The following is a 17,766-nucleotide window of genomic DNA, read 5'->3' on the forward strand; positions in this document are numbered from 1 at the left end:
AAAATAGTCCATGTCCGAGCGACACGGGCCTCCCCCATGGCGCAGTGGTAGCGTCATTGCCTTGTAATCAAGGGGTCCCAGGTTCGATACCCGGTGGAGGCACAAGTGTTTCGGATCCCACTTTAAACTATAGGTCCAGTCCCGATTAGCCTTACTGTGCATAAAGTGGACTCAAACCGAGCGACACGGAAGCGACATGTGCAGCTTGTCGTGTCACTTCCGTACGGAGGATTCGAATGATTACTGAGAGATCACTTCTTAGCGACACGTGTCCCTTGTCGCTTCAATCTCCCCTAAGGGAGATTTCAGACCGAAGCGGCAAGAGGCACGTGAAACATGCCTCTTAGTAACGAGCCAATCAAGAGCAACGTTTCAGCCTGTAGCGGCATTACAGGCCACATAAGCCTGCATTCGATTGGTGAAATCCTCAACCGACACGTGTCTCATGTCGCTAGGATGTAAATTCTCCGTGTTGCTTCTCGTTTCGGTCTGAAAGCTCCCTTATAGTAAGCAAACCACAGGCGAGGGAAGGCCTGTGACGAAACTTGCTGCGGTTGATGAGCGCAAAAGTTAATTTTATACAGTAAAGTTGAGCCAGTGTAGAGATTAAAATACCATAATCCTCCCTTAATCCGAGCTTTGTCCCTTATCACAACATCAAAACCTCGTGTCTCTGATTATGATTCCATGTTGTCAAATATAAATCTCATTAACTGCTTATACCAGGAGCGTATATCCCAGGCTTCCTAGGCCATCTGGAAAGCCTAAACCACACAGACTGAAATTCACAAGAAAAATCGATTAGAAAATGTGCTTAGTCTGTTCATTTCAATAATATGACGTTGATGCTTTACGAGTTGGAAACATGATTTCTTAGGAGTTGGCAACCTGCACAGACTTCATCTTACGAAGAACCTAGGGCTAGCCTTTGTCTTTGAATACAGTGTTGTTCCCAGCATGGATTTTTCTCAGGAACGGGGAATTTTGAAGCCAAAAATATGAGATAAAATTGGAAAATGAAGAAACATTTAAAAATGTGCATCTCCTCTTCAGCAATGGCTAAGTGTGTCCAGCTACAAGAGTTTGTTGCCATATTGAATAGAAAGATACAGTATTTTCCAATAGTTGAACAACACATAATTGAACAAAGGAAACTGTTTCGCATGTTTCAAAATATAAAAAGAACAATATTTTTCTTATTTGGACACTAATGTCTTGTGAGAAAGCCCAAGTTTTGAACCCAGCATACGCCACTGGCTTATACGTTCGAACTGAGGCGGAAGGGATAATCTCAGGAGTCGAACGGTTCGTGAATCTGGAACCTTCCCGTTCCATCTCGTCACTGTTGTAATCGTAGACAAAAACAGACAACAGCATGTTAACGAAAGTAAAGCTTTTCGTTTCATGAAAATTCCCATTTCGAACCCTGGATAATTGAAAGTTTCAGTTACTAATTATCAGATCTGAACTGTTCTGAAGATAAATTTAGAGGTTTCACCAAACCTTGACCTAATTTCATATCCTTAGTAAGAGATAATGTCAGAAAAACGTTGTCACGTGAGGAAAAAAATGGCCTTGGTGCTTTTCAAGGAGTGTCATCGAATAACGTAGGCTTTTTTTTTTCGAAAGCAATACGCTCGAAAGGTCACGGCATTTATACCATTCTTCAAAATTAGCGTGTTCTTAACCAGAGTGTGAATTAACGAAAGGAGACGGGGGGGGGGGGATTGTCGGGGATTCTCCCATTGGTCCCAAGCGACCTTGGCAACTAGGATAATCTTATATCGTCGTCAGATTGACAGGAATTACAGAAGTTGCGCGAGCTTAGATCCACCCAGATGGGCTAATCGGGACTGGACCTTCAGTTTAAAGTAGGATTCGACCCGGGATCTCTTGATTACAAGACAGCGACCTTACTACTACGCCATCCTTTCATGTTTTCAAATGCCATTAGTTCATGACGACAATACCTATGTTTCAAGCGGAACAGCATTTTCTCATAATGTATGCAACAACGCAGCACAGATACACGGTTAGGACCAAACATTTGTTATATCAAATAATCTTGTAAAAGCGTTATTGTGTTGAGAAAACAGCATTGTTCCAGCAGATACACCGAATGGGTGACGTCACGAGGCTTAATTTCCCCCTCAAATTAGCATTGATTGATTGAATTGCTGTTTTAAGTCCACTTTATACACAGTAAGGCTAATCGGGACTGGACCTACAGTTTAAAGTGGGAATCGTACCACTATGTGCCTTTACCGGGAATCGAACCAAAGAGTCCTTGATTACAAGGCGGCGACGCTACCACTGCGCCATTCCCCTTCAAATTAGCATTTAGCGCCATGCATGCATACATTGTTTATCGTAATTGAAGATTTTGCGTTAAAAAATATTTTGCAAGTTTTGCTCACACACCATCCGCTGACAAAGGGGGGGGGGGTTGCCAGTGGCAACACCGTAACCCTGTGCTACGTGGTTACATACATAGAGTAAAACATATTTCTTGCACCAAGACATCTTATTCTTTATTTCTGTTTTTTGCGTCGTTTTCCTGCCACTTTTGACTAATCGTGATGGTGAGGAAGAGTGGTGATATGACGAAATTGATGAATGAACACTCACAAAGAATATCCATACCCAGGCCGGGATTCGAACCGGACCCCTCCTCAGGACTTGTAGCGCCAAACGAGGCTTGAAAGAGAAATACGTCATTACGAAAAGCGGTTAGCCTTGATGTTCTTTATACGTTGTGAAAGTTTATCCGTGTTGTCCGGGGACAGCTGTAAGTATATATATGTTTACTGGCCTTGCATTTGACATTACAAGTATGACGGCATGTTTGTCTTCGACAGTGAATCGGATATGTCAATGTAATTGTAATTGTCAGTCCATATGCGTGCGCACAGTGGCTGCAAGGCTTGCCTGGGCACCTCGTGTGTTCTCAAATAATAAAAAAATAAAAAAAATGTAGTTACAAACATTAAAATAATGAAAATAATATCCATGTTAAAAAGGAAAGTAAGGATTTATATTTCATTTGAGATCTCTCGTTAGTAATCACGTAGTAAAGAAAGTGTTTTCACTTTATTAATCGCACAGGGCTCCTCCACAAATCGGTCCACACTTATTCTGCTCCCGATTGTTAATATAACACCCCTCCCATGCTGTAGTGGTAGCATCGTAGCTTTGTAATAAAGAGGTCCCAGGTTCGATACCCGGCGGAGGCACATTGTGGTCCGGATCCCTCTTTAGACTATAGTAGGTCCAGCCCGATTAACCTTCCTTGCATAAAGTGGACTCTACACACTACAATGTAATTGTATGAAATTTAGTAAACCCCTTCATGAGTTTCATGTTGACCGCGGACTAATCACAAAAGCCTGTTTACTTGTTCATGGTTTTGTAACTTTAAAGTTTCCGTCCAACCTTTTGATAGGGCTAGTGACTTCCACATTCGCTTTTCCACAGGTTTAACTAGGGATTGTTCTTGTTCCGATGTTTAAAATATGCATATTGCAGCACTGTCGTTTCATTGTTTTACATTCTAGAGACACATTAACCTTGCCGCCAGTATGTCATTGAGGACAACAAACTGTCACCTTGGAGACAGGCCGCGGTTGATTTTGACTACGTCATTTTTAACAGTGTGCGCATTACAGAGAAAACTCATGACATGTATAATTTATTTGCACGTAGTTTGTTGCATGGCACTTCAACAAGGAACTGCTTTCTGTTTGCTAAGAAAGATAAACCAAATACTTTCTCTGTCTGCCGAAACTTTCTCCCGTTATGCCTAATGTTTGCACAGGTGGATCAATGAAACGCAGGACAGATGCCAGTATTTTATTTCAAGCATGACCTTCGTACGAAGCGTCAGCTTTATTGGATTCTCGGCAGTCGCCCTTCTTGGCGCTATGACGCTAGGGGTCCCGGGTTCGGATCCCGGTCTGAGCTTGGATGTTCTTTGAGAGTGTCTCTTTATCAATTTAATCATCTCATTACTCATCCTCATCTTCGCGATTAGCCAAAAGTGGCAGAAAATCGAAGTAGAACAAACCAAATTAATCAATCAATCAACTTTATTCTCATCAAAACGCAGTGTCCCACACTTTGAATGACTATAAAGTCATTTTTATTAGCTAACAGCAAAATGTAACGAATTAAGAAGTTGTTTCAATAAAATGAAAACATTGTTAAATATGTTAATGAACACCGTTGCCGTCGAGTAGATATTGCCTAGGACATTTTTTCTGCAGCCGACAGAAGCGAAGAGGGATGCCGTTCCGCTACCCTGAAGAGGCAACAAGGAAGATGAGGGCGCCAATGCAAGGAAAGAGTGGGGAAGGACTTTGGGGCATAGTGTGCTATGGGGTTATTCATATGCCTGTTAAGGGGCCCTGTTGCCGTTCAGACCTACCAGATCAGCCAGTGTTGTCACATCGGATTGGCAGAAAAGAGCTAAATCCCGCCTGAAATAGGAATACCATTTCTGTGAAGCAACTAGAGGTAGACTGCAGAGCCAAGGTTGGATTGAACTACAACTGAGACCAGTTAGGTAATAGACGAAAATATAGTTCCTTGGTGTGATTCGTGATTTGGACAAACCTTGCTACAAAATACTAAGTTGGCAACAGTAGTACGTACAGCTGGGCTTCCTTTCCACAGGAGCGGAGTTCTGTCGTCTGCTCAGTGCTCACCAAACAAACGTCAAACTGACCCGAGAAAAGTGTGGTTCTTCTTCTCACCTCATTGCAAAGAAACAGAGACATGAAGAATTGACAAGGGTCTACCACTATTCATTGGATTTTCGTGGTAGTTCTTTCTAGGAGTGTTTGTGGCTAAATCACTGTGCTGATTGCAAAACAAGAACGAAATGAACAAATATCTAGATCGAAGACATGTTTTTTTTTACGGGGGGGGGGGGTTGTGATCATGTTTTGTAGGCATAATTGTCGTACTGATAGCCGGTGACACTTTTGAAAAAGTCACGCCACGCCACTGGGCCTAGTTCATTTTCAAAATTTAACAGAATCTACAGACATGTATTTTCTATGTCTTGACAACACTTGTTTTCAAACTCATGACGGGGAACTGCTGGAGACGCGAAGCAATGGAATCAAGACACCAAGAATCAATTGCGATTAGGGGGGGGGGCGTGGGGGGACAGTTGCTCCCCCCAATATTTGCCCCTCATTATGGGCTCTTTTAGTAAGTCGTGGCTGCCAAATAGAAAGTAAACTGTCGTTGCCCCCACCCTCAAATATTTAGTACTCAATCACTGCTACTACTAAGAAGCATAATTTCATTCGGTAAATTTGCGCTATCTTGTTCAATTGCTGACATTACTTCGTCGACTCTTGTCGGTTGTTTACTGTAAACTTTATATTATATTCTTCTTTGTAGTTGATCAGTGGTGATTTATTCATTCTTAGTTTTGGACTTTTAACCACTGTGTTAATTTTGTCCCGCGTTCGAATCCCGGCCTGGACATGGGTGTTCTTTGTGAATATCCCTTCATCACTCATCGTCATCTTCGCGATTAGCCAAAAGTGGCAGAAAAGGCAAAGTAAAATAAAACCAACCAATCAATCAATTGACTACTCGGTAGGCTTACCATACGTCCGGGATTAGCCCGGACAGTCCTGGTTTTTTAGTGCTGTCCGGGGTGATGTCCGGGATTGCAAAATGTCCTGGGTTTTGAGAATCTGAACATGAAAATAACTACCCGTATTGAATATTAATATAATATTGAATTTTATGATGTTATTAAAACAAACAAGCCATTTCTGAAAAAAGTCATATCTAGTGAAAAGTACAACTGAGTCCACTAACAGATAATGTTACTTAGAACGGAGAGATTTCCAAAACATCAGAAAATGTATTACTCAATTAAATACTTGCAAATTAATTGATTGATTTTAGAAAATAATGTTAATATTCTTTCCTGTACAATTTATAGTTTAATGCTCCAATAAAATGTTAAGACTTTTAAGTAATTTCAATTTCTTTTTGTAAAAAAAACCCCTGAAATTCAGCAGTAGCGAGTTGATCGCAAATATGTCCTGGGTTGGACCCAAAAAAATATGGTAAGCCTACTATTCGGTATCCCAAAAAGTCGGGGTTGGGAACGGGAATTTATTTCCATATCTCGGTTTCGACTTTTCGGGATTCCTCATACCCCTATGCACAGGAGATGTTTTACCCCTCACGCTTACGACGGTTTGTTACATAGCATCATACATTAATACATATGTAATTTCTATTTTTTGTGATTTTTAAATTTATTGTCCAAACCTAGTAATGTGCTTGAGGATAAATGTTTGGTCGGGACGGGATTTTTTCTTTTCGATTCCGGCACCGAATTTTCGGGATTCCGCACCCCCTTCCCTCCCCATAAGAACCATTTTTTATCTGAACGTTGCTACTACCCTTCAACATGAAGACAACTCATGCCTGCTATGTTCTACAGACTTTCACTTAATATGTTCCAACTTGTATTGCTATTGGACACATCCATATTTGTGTCTTACTAATCTTCCTAGTGCAGGCAGGGCACGTTATAAGGTGTAAAAATATAGTTTTTCAAGAGTAAATTAACATAAGTGCATCGTGTGAGTCTCATTGTGTGAAAATTAACCTACGTAGAAAATATATATGTAAAAATTAATTATGTGATGGGCTGCTCATTTGCTCTGCGGCACAGGACAAATCGCAAGACCAATGAAAAGTAGTTTTCGTATGGATAAGTCAGCTCTATGGCTCAACATATTCGCAACAAGTGACTGAAATGAAATCATGAAATGATGAATGAATTAATCGGCCTATTAATACGACTTTATACATTGAAACTCAACCAGGAAGTGATTCACTTTAAATGGAACTATAACTATTTCGTGAAGTGTATAGAAAAACTGAAATTTCCTCAGCACTGTTTTGTCTTTGCACTTACATTAGTTTTTGGAAGAGGTAAGTGCAAGGCTAGGAAATGTATGTATCCAAATTTATTTTGGTAACCTATGGGTAACAGTGCGATCTCCGCCGATAGAATTTCTTCATTTTTTCAGAAGAAGCTACGGTAACAGTATCGTATGAGGGAAACTGATTGCTTCAAATTTACGGGAGAAAGTACTTACGGATATAATTTTCTTTAGCGTTGTGGAAGTTCTTGAATGTAGATTTGATCCATTTTAATGTGAATGCGTGTTGTTTTCTGCGAAAATCTCTGTCCGACACGCTGTTTCTGCTCCCGCCTTTGCTTTCTGCACGAAAATGCAATGTTCCGTGTGTTAAGATTACAGCGCCTTGAATAACGTAGTGTGGAAAACGACCCAAGAAACTGGTTCCTCGAGACGATGACAAGTAGATGGCAGTGCGATCGACCCAGGTGCTAATTTTGTTATGAAAGTAATGCGGCTTAGTTAGTTTTTGGAATATATTGTGTAGATTTGTTTCTCTAGAAAGGCGGTAAGTGAATTGATGGAAACAGTTATATTTGTGGAGTGATTTGCAGTCACGAAATGGCATTAATTTGGAAAGAAAAGTAAAATAAAATTAATAAATAAATAGCATGCGTAACACAAGAAGAAACATCGCAATGTGATTCCGGACGTCAGGTCTTGGACTCTGTATTAGAGTTTATTTTTCTATGTTATTAGAATATAAATAGTATCCTGAGAGATATTTCATACCGAGGCGACAAACCACAAATGTCGCTTGAAAGCAAGCAGTCTGAAATCAATGCAGCCTTTCGAACCGTAGGGACACAAGCTCTGACTGCACCGTTTCCTCAAGGAGATTTTAGACCAAAGCGACACGCGACAAACGATACGAGGATTTCACACCAAAGCGACACGGGTCCTTCGGTCCAAGGCAACTTTCACACCGAAGCGACACATGTTGCTTGGAAAGGAGCCAATCAAGAGCAACATTTCACATCGTAGCGGCATGACGGGAGGCACAGGATAGCGTTCGGTTGGTGAAATCCTCAAGCGATAAGTGTCGTGTGCTGCTTGTCGCTTTGGTGCGCAATCTCACTAAAGCAAGACACTCATTGCAACGCGTATGCGCGAACAACAAACCACGGCAACATGTTGCAAGCTATTGAGGAAATGGCCCAGTTTGAGCGACGCAGAAGCGACAAAGCGACACGTGTTGCTTATCGTGTCGCCTAGATCTTTACTTGTAACGTGCGGTTTATCGTGTCACCTATCTGTTGTTCGCAAGCAACGCTTGCTAATAGACTGAAGGCACCATGTCGCTTGTCACTTAGTTGGGAACTCCCCCTGTAGCGTGTTGCTTCGGTTTCAGCACCCTTCCTTTAAGGAGCTTTCTGACCGAAGTAACAAGTAGCACGCGAATACGCCATATGAACGTGTCGTTTGCTGTTTGGACCCTCATGTGCAATGAATGCTATTTTACAGTCTGGAAGTGTGTGTCACTAGTGTGACAGTGTGAACATCCCATGTCGCTTGTCCCATTGGTTTGAAAGTTGCCTTACAATCATGTCGATGGTACTAAGAACGTTTTGTGGGGTTCCCCTTGTCGTTTCATGCAATCATCATTATCATAATCACCGCGATTAGTTTAAAGCGGAAGAAAAGAGACAGTAAATATCAAAAATACAAATGCTTCAGTGTGTATATCTTTAAAAGAAATGATGATGATAATAATAACGAACGTAATTCATACACAAAAATTTAGTTGTCAAGAGCATTCCACGCGTATTTTTTCTCCCGTATTATTAACGAAAGTATGACGATAACAGTATGTGGTAGACTGTCTAGAATGTTCGTTAATATCTTCGCGACCACTGTACCAAATGTCATAGCAATTATCACATTCATAGAAATGCTTCATGTAAAGGAATCAGACGTTGCAGCGAAAACTCCATTTACTACCATTATAAGCAGTCGAACACCAAGCACCGGGGTCAACACCAGCGCCTCTAGCGGATCATTTTAGAGTGGAACCAGCCAGAGAGCGCAGAAGCATGTCGTTTTCCACACTACGTTATTCTCTGCGCTGTAGTTAAGATGATGCAACCCTGTAGCCAGTGTTTCAGCCACGCCGTGTTTTCACTAGAGCATGACGTTTCGAGTGTTATTATTTTTTTTTTTTAACTATGCTTACATAACCTAACCTAACCTTACGGAAAATGGTTTTGGGGCTAACGTGAATGGTTTTCAAGGAATTTCAAATCCGGGCACGAAAGTAGATATTTTCCGGTGAACGAGGTTGCAACACTGCATAAAATGCTATCATGGCCATAATGTGTTACAGATTCGAAACAACACGTAACAGTAAGTACTCGTAAATCTAAGAAATAGACATTGATATGCATTATTTCACTTTAGGAAATGTTCCACGTTCGAAAATAACACGTTAACAATGTAAAGAAGTCCGAAATATATGATTAGTAGGTGTTTCCCTCATACGATAATTGTGTGTTACGGAAGCGAAGAAACATTATGCACGGGTAGCTGATGGATAGCCCCACGAACCATACATGGATAGCCCCACGAACCATACATGGATAGCCCCACGAACCATACACGGATAGCCCCATCAACCATTTCCGATAAGGTTAGATTAGGTTTGGTTACGTTAGGCAAGCATAGTAAAAAACACTGACAGGAGCTTACATCATCAAACGTACTCAGCATCTGGTTGTCGTAGGGAAAGCAAATGAAAGCAATGGCAATTGTGTATCGGTGAGATATTTCTCTTGAAAAATACACGATTTCCCGGTCAAATATATTCCACGGTGAAAGAAAAATCCTCAACAAATGTTGTAAACTTTGGAGAAACTCATTTCCGTAAGTAGTTTCTTGTGCAAAATTGAAGAAATCTGTCTCCGATTTATGAAACTGTTACCCCCATCTTCATATGCGAAACTTATTGAGTCTCCCCCCCTCAGAAAAGGAATCTTTGTCTTTGTCATCTAATCTTTTTTCAGAAGTTTTGGAGCGAATGCAGAAAATAGAGAATATCTCCAATTTCGTTAATATTTGGTATACTTACTAAATTTGGCCTTCTAATCACGAATCTGTTGTTAAAAGTGGGGGGAGGGGGGAATCGTGAGAAAAACTGATGTAAGTTGAGATTTTTTTTTTTAAAAGCTGTATCGCATTGTTTTACAAACAAAATTTTAACTAAGCTTGCTTAACCTAACGTAACCTTACCAGAAATGGTTCGTGGGGCTATCCGTCAATGGTTTGTGGGCTACCTGTGCATGTTTCTTGCAGCTATCTGTTCATAATGTACTGATCAGAAGACCAAAATGAGTTAATCTAACAAATATTAACCTAATTCAAGATACTTTCTTACCCTAACCTTACCGGAAAATGGTTCTTGGTGATACCAGTTAAATCTTTTCCCAATGAGCATATATTGTAACAAAATATAAGTTTTGTAGCACTAGCTTCCTCACTGAGCAAGATGCCATTTTTCTAGAAGAACGCTCAAACACCGTTGCCAAACTAACCCCTAATCAAAATCCACATTCCACATGCTCTTCTCAAATAATGCTCTGCAAGTAACGAAGGAACAGCGTGGCAATGCTGTAGACAGCGCAACGAATGCCGAACGTCACTTGTTCATATCATGAAACATGGTTGTTATGTTTATGTATGGAGAATGATTGCGGTAATGAAGAACGTAATTTGTGGGGAGACTACAGTGACTGGCTTACAGGACGCCGCGAAATATTTCAGTATTTTCACTGAAATGACACTTATTTGTTAGTCTACATGTGGATTTAGAATCGGACCATCACATCAATTTAAATATGTGCTTTTTAAGTAGCTTTTACATATAATGTTTCTGAATTTGAAATGTGTGCTTATTTTTTAACTTAGGCAAGCAAGCTAACGACACTAACTGAGTTTTGCAAGTGTTAGATAGGGTTACATTCTGATTTTGGCACCATTGAAAAATCTTGAAACACTAAGGACGCCGTGAAACAAAGAGCTTGGTAACCACTGTAGTAAGAGGTTTTCCAAGAGCAGATAGATTATATCTTCAATTGCTTTCAAATTCGGCATACTCAATAATTTTGGCCTCGTAATCACGAATCTGCAGTTAAAATTTGGCAGTCACATCTAGAAATTGCAAAATAAGTCGAAATAAGTGGGTCCGTGAACGGAGTAAACACCCTTGATTTATGAAGAAAACAACTATTTTTTCCAATGATTAGCGTTTCAAAACTATGTTTGTGATGACCCTGAATTTTAACTATGCTTGCCTAACCTAAGCTTACCTTACCGTGAATGGTTCGTGGGGCAAACATGTTTTCCACCTTTACGCAAGATGCAGTTTTCTCACATGCAAATCAACGCTCCATGCAACTGGTCTCACTTATTGCACAACACTTGAGCGCCATTGTGTTATGACGTCATGCGAGAAAGCTTTTTAATTTTAGAGTAGGTTTAGTTCCCTTACCGTAAAAAATAATTTGTCCTTGTATTTATGCTAATGGAACCTAACCTGACCTCGTAGGCATTCCTTGTGTGATGTCAGAACACAAGGTAGCAAGACCGTTGTGCGGAAAGGAAGACTTCTTCATATCAGAAAACATGGTTTCCATGTTAGTGTATGGAGAATCATAGTGGTAATTGACAAGGTTATTTTGCAATACCGCCAATTATTAACTGCAGATTCGTGATTACGAGGCCAAAATTAGTGAGTATGCCAAATTTGAAAACAATTGGAGATACTTCCGGTATTGTAAATTCGTACCTGAAAAAATATATCAGCGATTATGTTCACACCAAGAACGTGGATTTTTATCAGAATGTATTGCGGCAATGAGGTGGATGGTCTAAAAAAAAATAAGAACACTTAATACCTGCCTCTGTAGATATTATTAACCCTTAAAAATTAACATAGGTCTTTGCTTCATAATTAGGAACATCTGGTCTGAGAGACCTTATTTTTTAATATTTGTTATTTATATATTCTTAGACAATAAAAGAGCGAAATCATGATTAATAACTCAAAGTTATTAAATACGGAGAAAGTAGTACTTGCTTTTATTCGCGAAGCTGTTCTTTCTTTTTTGATTAATTTCAGTGGCCACTGCCACCATCCTCGTTGGAACTTGCTGTACTGTTGCTTGGCGTGCGTCTTTTGTTTGTAGTTCTCTGGCTGCCGCTAGGTGCGCTGTTGTTAACTGTGTGTCTCGGTACTTATTGAAAACTAAAATTACATGGGAACAAAACGAAGAAAGTGTATTATGCAAATCACTTCCAACCTTGGCATTGAATACGTAATGCGAAACACCCGGTCTGTTAGACCTGCAGGTTTTCAAATAACAATAAGTCTCTCGTAACAAACAGTCACAAACTGAGCAGTAACATGTGCACAGGGTAGGCAAGTGGTTGATTATAAGGCACTGTGGAGGGGGAGAGACAGCTCAATCAGTGTTGCCACACTGTAGAACTACAAAACACTAAAGGTCTCGCAGACCAATGTTTCTGTTTAAGGGTTAAGGAGGTCACTTTCATGTTCACATCTTGTCTCTTAAAAATTCTGAACACCTAATACCGGCCTCGTTCAGAATTTTCAAGCTAGATGTGAACATGATAGCGACCCCCTTAATAATATCTAAACTTCCACTCTGGCTTGTCACAAATGGTGCATCACATCCTTTCTTAAGACTACAGTCAATGATTCTGAATGTTTAATGATTTTTGCAAGTTTTATAAAAGCATTTGGAAGTCTTGAAGAACACTGTAAACGTAAATTTGCAGCTTTGACTTAGTTTAGAGCTTTGCAAAATACTATTTATTGCAGAAAATATTACGTAAAAAGTAGCTTATGTAAGCATCGGTGCTTCCCAACAACAACTCGTTTACTACCATCTTGGGCATATACTACTGCCGTATTTTCACACAAGGCGTGAAGGGATGTTGTGCTTTAGACTAGACATCACTTGATCAGTTGTAAAATGCATTTAGGGACTTTAATGTAATGCTAAGAACTCTAAGCCTTTGGTGACTTGCCTTATCTAACACCAAAACCATTTACAATATTTTTTTAATGCTGAGTCAGAAAACCCATTCACACCCCACCCCCTGCAAAGTATCCAAAATGGCAGTAACTGAATGGTTACTTGCAGACAAATATATGCATAGAAGTATACAGAATGATGGAATCATTCTCCAGTAAACACAGTGGCGTCTCGTGGCCTCAAATTTGGCCTGGGCTTATTTTTTAAAGAATTTAAAATATAATGACAATTCACATGAAATACAGAAAATAGGTATTTTTTTTCTTCTAGACTACAAAACTGGACTTACTTTTTTGAAATAATTTAAAATGTAATGACAAATTACATGAATTAGAAAAAAATGTGGATTTATCTTCTTCTAAACTACAAAACTGGACTTATTTTTCTAAAGAATTTAAAATATAATGACAATTCACATGATTACAAAAGAAACAGGTATTGTTGTGAAACATACCTTTCTACGAACGTCGACTCCTGTTCTTCTGCTCAGCAAATTTTGTTATTACTTTTTCGTTGAAGCCCTCTATGTTTGAAATGTATTCTTTCTCTATTATAAGCAAGTGCCAAGGCATTTGGTCTGTCTTGTCCCATTGCATTTCTTAAGCAGGTTTTAATACGCTTCAATGTGCTGAAACATCGTTCAGATTCAGCTGTTGCCACTGGAGTTATTAAAACTATGTTTGTAAAGGTACCCTCTAAATAATTTTAAATAAAAAATGAATGCAATCTACTGATAGAGTTTATGTTTTTCAACTCTTCACTACAATAAAGAACATGAAGTTACCTCTTCTATGAAGGGATAATAAATCTGGGAAGATGCCTCTGTTTAAAGATTGTTCTCTTTCATTATGTCCTCGTAGAGCAAGTTCATGTCGACCACAGAATTTTAAGCAATCGATAATTCTATTTAATATATGCCTATTTTTTCGGACAAATTCATTGTGTCTTGTAATTGACAGCCTATGTCATCATCAATTTGTGTTCGAACATCAACCCTTCCAAACTTACTCAAGCATAGCGAATGAAAGCCACCAAAACACTACAGAACAACACGCGAGATCGAACGTGACGCGAAGGAACTAGCCCCGAATCAGCACTCAAATCCATTGGACTCTCCCCTTCTCTCTCTGCTAGCATGTGACCTTCACTGTAGCGTAGGCCATGCCTTCCTTTGCGACGTGCCCCGGAGATGGATAATTGACATCAATGCCACTAGGAGCGCTGTCGTATCCATTGCAACAGACGACAAATTTACGTGGCTAAAAATCGCCTTTTAAAAGACTGTGTGATAGTTATGCGTTATGGTGATTGATAATTACGTGAATACGTCCGTTTTTCTTTAGGGGCTAAGCCCCGGAAGCCCCAAGGGACGAGACGCCACTGAGTAAACATCAGAACCAATGAAGTACATATTAACAGAAATTACTAGAAATTTAACCATGTAAGAAATATGCGTGTACCATATATAAATATATATAAACATTTGTACACAGGCATTATAATTCAGAAAAGTATCCTACTGAAGTAGCTATAATAAAAATTTTGTACTGCTTGGGATAAAAATGTAATTATTATTATTATTGTAGCAGCACTTGTGCGGGGTAAATGTGATATGTAAATCCATCAATATAGGCTCTGAATTGAGCAGAGTGTGTGCAGAATCATATGCCATGGGACACAATATTTTATGTAGGAATCTAGCCACTAGAGACAATGTTCTTATTTAATTGACATTCACTATAGAAATCTGAAAAAAAAAATCCCTCTCTGGGGTCATAATTTTTCATGGATTATATCATGTTGATATTAAAAAAATATTTCTATTAAGAACACAATAAAAATATCATAAAAACTACTACTTACATATTTGTGAGTCTACTCCTTGAGTTAGCTATGTTTCGGGGAAACGACTGCCCCCTTCTTCAGGCGTTCTTGAAGCATGCAATACTGCCATGCCACGTCGTTATATCATACAAGAAAAGGTTAGATGGGTAGGATTGAGGAAAAATTGTCAGATAAAACTATCTCCCTTTCACTTTGCATTCCCTTAAAGCTTGTCATGTTCACTATAAATTCACGTGAAATGCATTAAAATTAGTAAAAATGAGTTAAAATTCCAAAAACTGTACTCCCTTCCGTCTATGTGGTAATCGGCTGATGTTCTATGAGGAATGCAGTAAGTGCAGGCTGAGTAGACTCAGAAATTCGTAAGTAAAGTAGTTTTTATATGATATTTTATTGTGTTCTTAATAGAAATATTTTTTTAATTTCAATATTGTGAGTAATACGCACCAAATCCAATTTGAATATACATCCATACTTTCTTCAATTGTTGCTTTTGTACAGTAGATTTCAATCAGTTTTTAACACCATGCTATTCCTTGTTTCAGAAAAATGAACAACAACAAAGGTTCAAACATGTGTTTCGATGTTTCTAAGAACCCACAATTTTCACCACAGCCACCGTATGAGCCAATAGTGAAGAAGTTACTGAATACCACAGACCATGCGGCTGACGAGTGCCTGGCTGGAATGGTTCTTGTAAACAATGGGCTCATAATGATGGACGGCCACCGTGTAATATTAAGGCGTGACTATCTTTCCCTGGCAGACAAGGTGAAAATTCTTTCCGGTGGCAGCGCGGGACACGAGCCGGGGCATGCTGGTTTTATTGGACCTGGGATGCTGACCGGCATAGCCTGCGGTGATATTTTTTCACCTCCACCAGCAGGAAGTGTTCTCGCAGCTATCCGTGCCCTTGCGCAGGATGACACAGCGGGGATCTTGGTAATAGTCAAGAATTACACTGGCGACAGGTTGAGTTTCGGACTTGCCGTGGAGAGAGCGAAAAGCATTGGGATAAATGTGAAGATGGTGCTCGTTAGTGAGGACAGTGCAGGTTCCACAAACGACAGGAGTAACGGAAGAAGAGGTTTGGCGGGAACCGTGTTAATTCATAAAATAGCTGGGGCTATGGCCGAGGAAGGAAAGACTCTAGATGAAATCCATTCCATGTGCGAACTTGCCGTAGCGAACATGGCCACCGTTAGCATAACCGTTGAATACTGCACGGTGCCGAAGGGAGTGAAGGGTGCACCGATTGCACTGGGTGATGCCGAGATGGAGATTGGGCACGGGATTCATGGGGAACCTGGCTCATCGAGGATTCCATTCACAAACACGTCGTCCACTGTCTATACGATGCTCGAAGGAGTGTTTCACTCAGAATCACAAACTGGTTTAAACGTTCACAACGGGGATGAAATTATTCTGCTCATCAACAACCTCGGAGGCTCGTCTAAGATTGAGGAGATGGTGTTTGCCAAGGATACCATATTGCAGTTGCGCAAGAAGGGTCGTATTGTCGTGAGAACTTACTGCGGAACATTGCTAACAGCTCTTAACATGGCTGGCTTTTCCATAACTGTCATGAAGCATGTGCCGGAGATTTTACGTTTCCTGGATGCTCCAACTTGCGCTCCTTCCTGGCCAAGACATTTTCGAATGATGAGTGCATCCGGTAAGGGAATGCCCTCCAAAGTACCACCACCTCCTGCTTTGGATGACAGGAACTTCATCGTGGACTGCCCTAGGATATCGGAAGATGCCTCCAAAATTCTCTTCTTGTCAATTCAGTATAGTGCGACATCGGTAGCTGCATGTGAGGATCAGCTGAACGTTTTCGATTTGGAAACTGGGGACGGTATGTTTGGGTCTAGAATGAAAAGGGCTGCAGAAGCAATTCTTCGTGTTATAGACGAGGGCCTAGACACTTCTAGTCCATTTTCAGTGTTTCAGAAACTGAGTCTAATAGCAGAGGACAAAATTGGCGGAACTTCAGGTGCACTCTATAGCATCTTCCTAATGGCAGCGAGTCAAGTTTTTGTCCATCTGACCGAAGTGACTATCAAAACATGGTTGACGGCGCTGAAAGCTGGCGTCGCAGCGGTCATGAAGTTTGGTGGGGCTGAACCGGGAGACAGGACGATGGTTGATCCTTTAAGTGCAGTAGCAGATGCTTTTGAGTCGGCCTACACAAGGAGGCCGAAAAAACCTTTAGAAGCTTTGGAATATGCTACTGATTCAGCGGAAATCATTGCCCAAAGGACATTAGCAATGAGACCACGTGCTGGAAGGGCAAGTTATGTTTCGGGTAGTAGAAAGCTCCAATCTCCAGACCCTGGAGCCCATGCTGTCGGTATTTGGATGAGAGCTGTCTGCGAGGCAATAAAATACAAGATGGGCAGTGATAAATCTTAATATCTACTGCTCCATTTTTTGTTGTGCTTTTACTTCAGGTTTATTCTGTTTTTCTTGTTATGGAAGTTGAGCTGTTTCCTATTAAATTTTCCAAGGTATTATGGAGATGAGTTTGTTCTTTTTAATTCAGTTGTTTTTACCACACTCAATACAACTGAATTGTGTAGTTATGGACCCTTCTGGGTTGTAACGAACCCATCGAGTTCCTGTGCAATGGTTGCAATCCAGAAATGCCCGTGAGAGTGGCATATTCTGAAAATTTGATCTTGTTTACTTCAAAAATTCATATTTATTTTGTTTATACACCCCATCTGGATTAATTAGATGTTAAAAAGGGTGATTCTCTTGCTGGAGACCCCAAACTATTGTCTATAGAAAATTATGTTATTGAGATAATGGCGTGAAAATTTATATAGACATACCAGCAATGAAAAACAGCGTGGATCCTTGCGATATTATGACTCGTACAGGAACTTTCATTTGCCTTTGTT

The 17,766-nt window shown here is 40.1% G+C and overlaps 1 protein-coding gene across 3 annotated transcripts in view; it reads left to right on the forward strand.

Annotated features, from left to right (window-relative positions):
* LOC145999546 (triokinase/FMN cyclase-like) overlaps window positions 1-17,380 on the forward strand; it is a 46,725-nt gene extending 29,345 nt beyond the window's left edge. The window contains exons 1-2 of one of the 3 annotated variants that reach the window (XM_083136546.1): window positions 6,753-6,993; window positions 15,406-17,380. In XM_083136546.1, the coding sequence (XP_082992672.1) occupies window positions 15,410-17,275 (1,866 nt within the window). In that variant the 5' untranslated portion in view covers window positions 6,753-6,993; window positions 15,406-15,409 and the 3' untranslated portion in view covers window positions 17,276-17,380. Of the gene's footprint in view, window positions 1-6,752; window positions 6,994-15,405 lie in introns of those variants that run through there. The other 2 variants (XM_083136545.1, XM_083136544.1) reach the window with 2 other exon arrangements.
* Window positions 17,381-17,766: the final 386 nt, after the last annotated feature.

The sequence above is a fragment of the Lepisma saccharinum genome, chromosome 15 (genome assembly GCF_977018435.1).
Source record: "Lepisma saccharinum chromosome 15, izLepSacc3.1, whole genome shotgun sequence".
NCBI classification, from domain to species: domain Eukaryota; kingdom Metazoa; phylum Arthropoda; class Insecta; order Zygentoma; family Lepismatidae; genus Lepisma; species Lepisma saccharinum.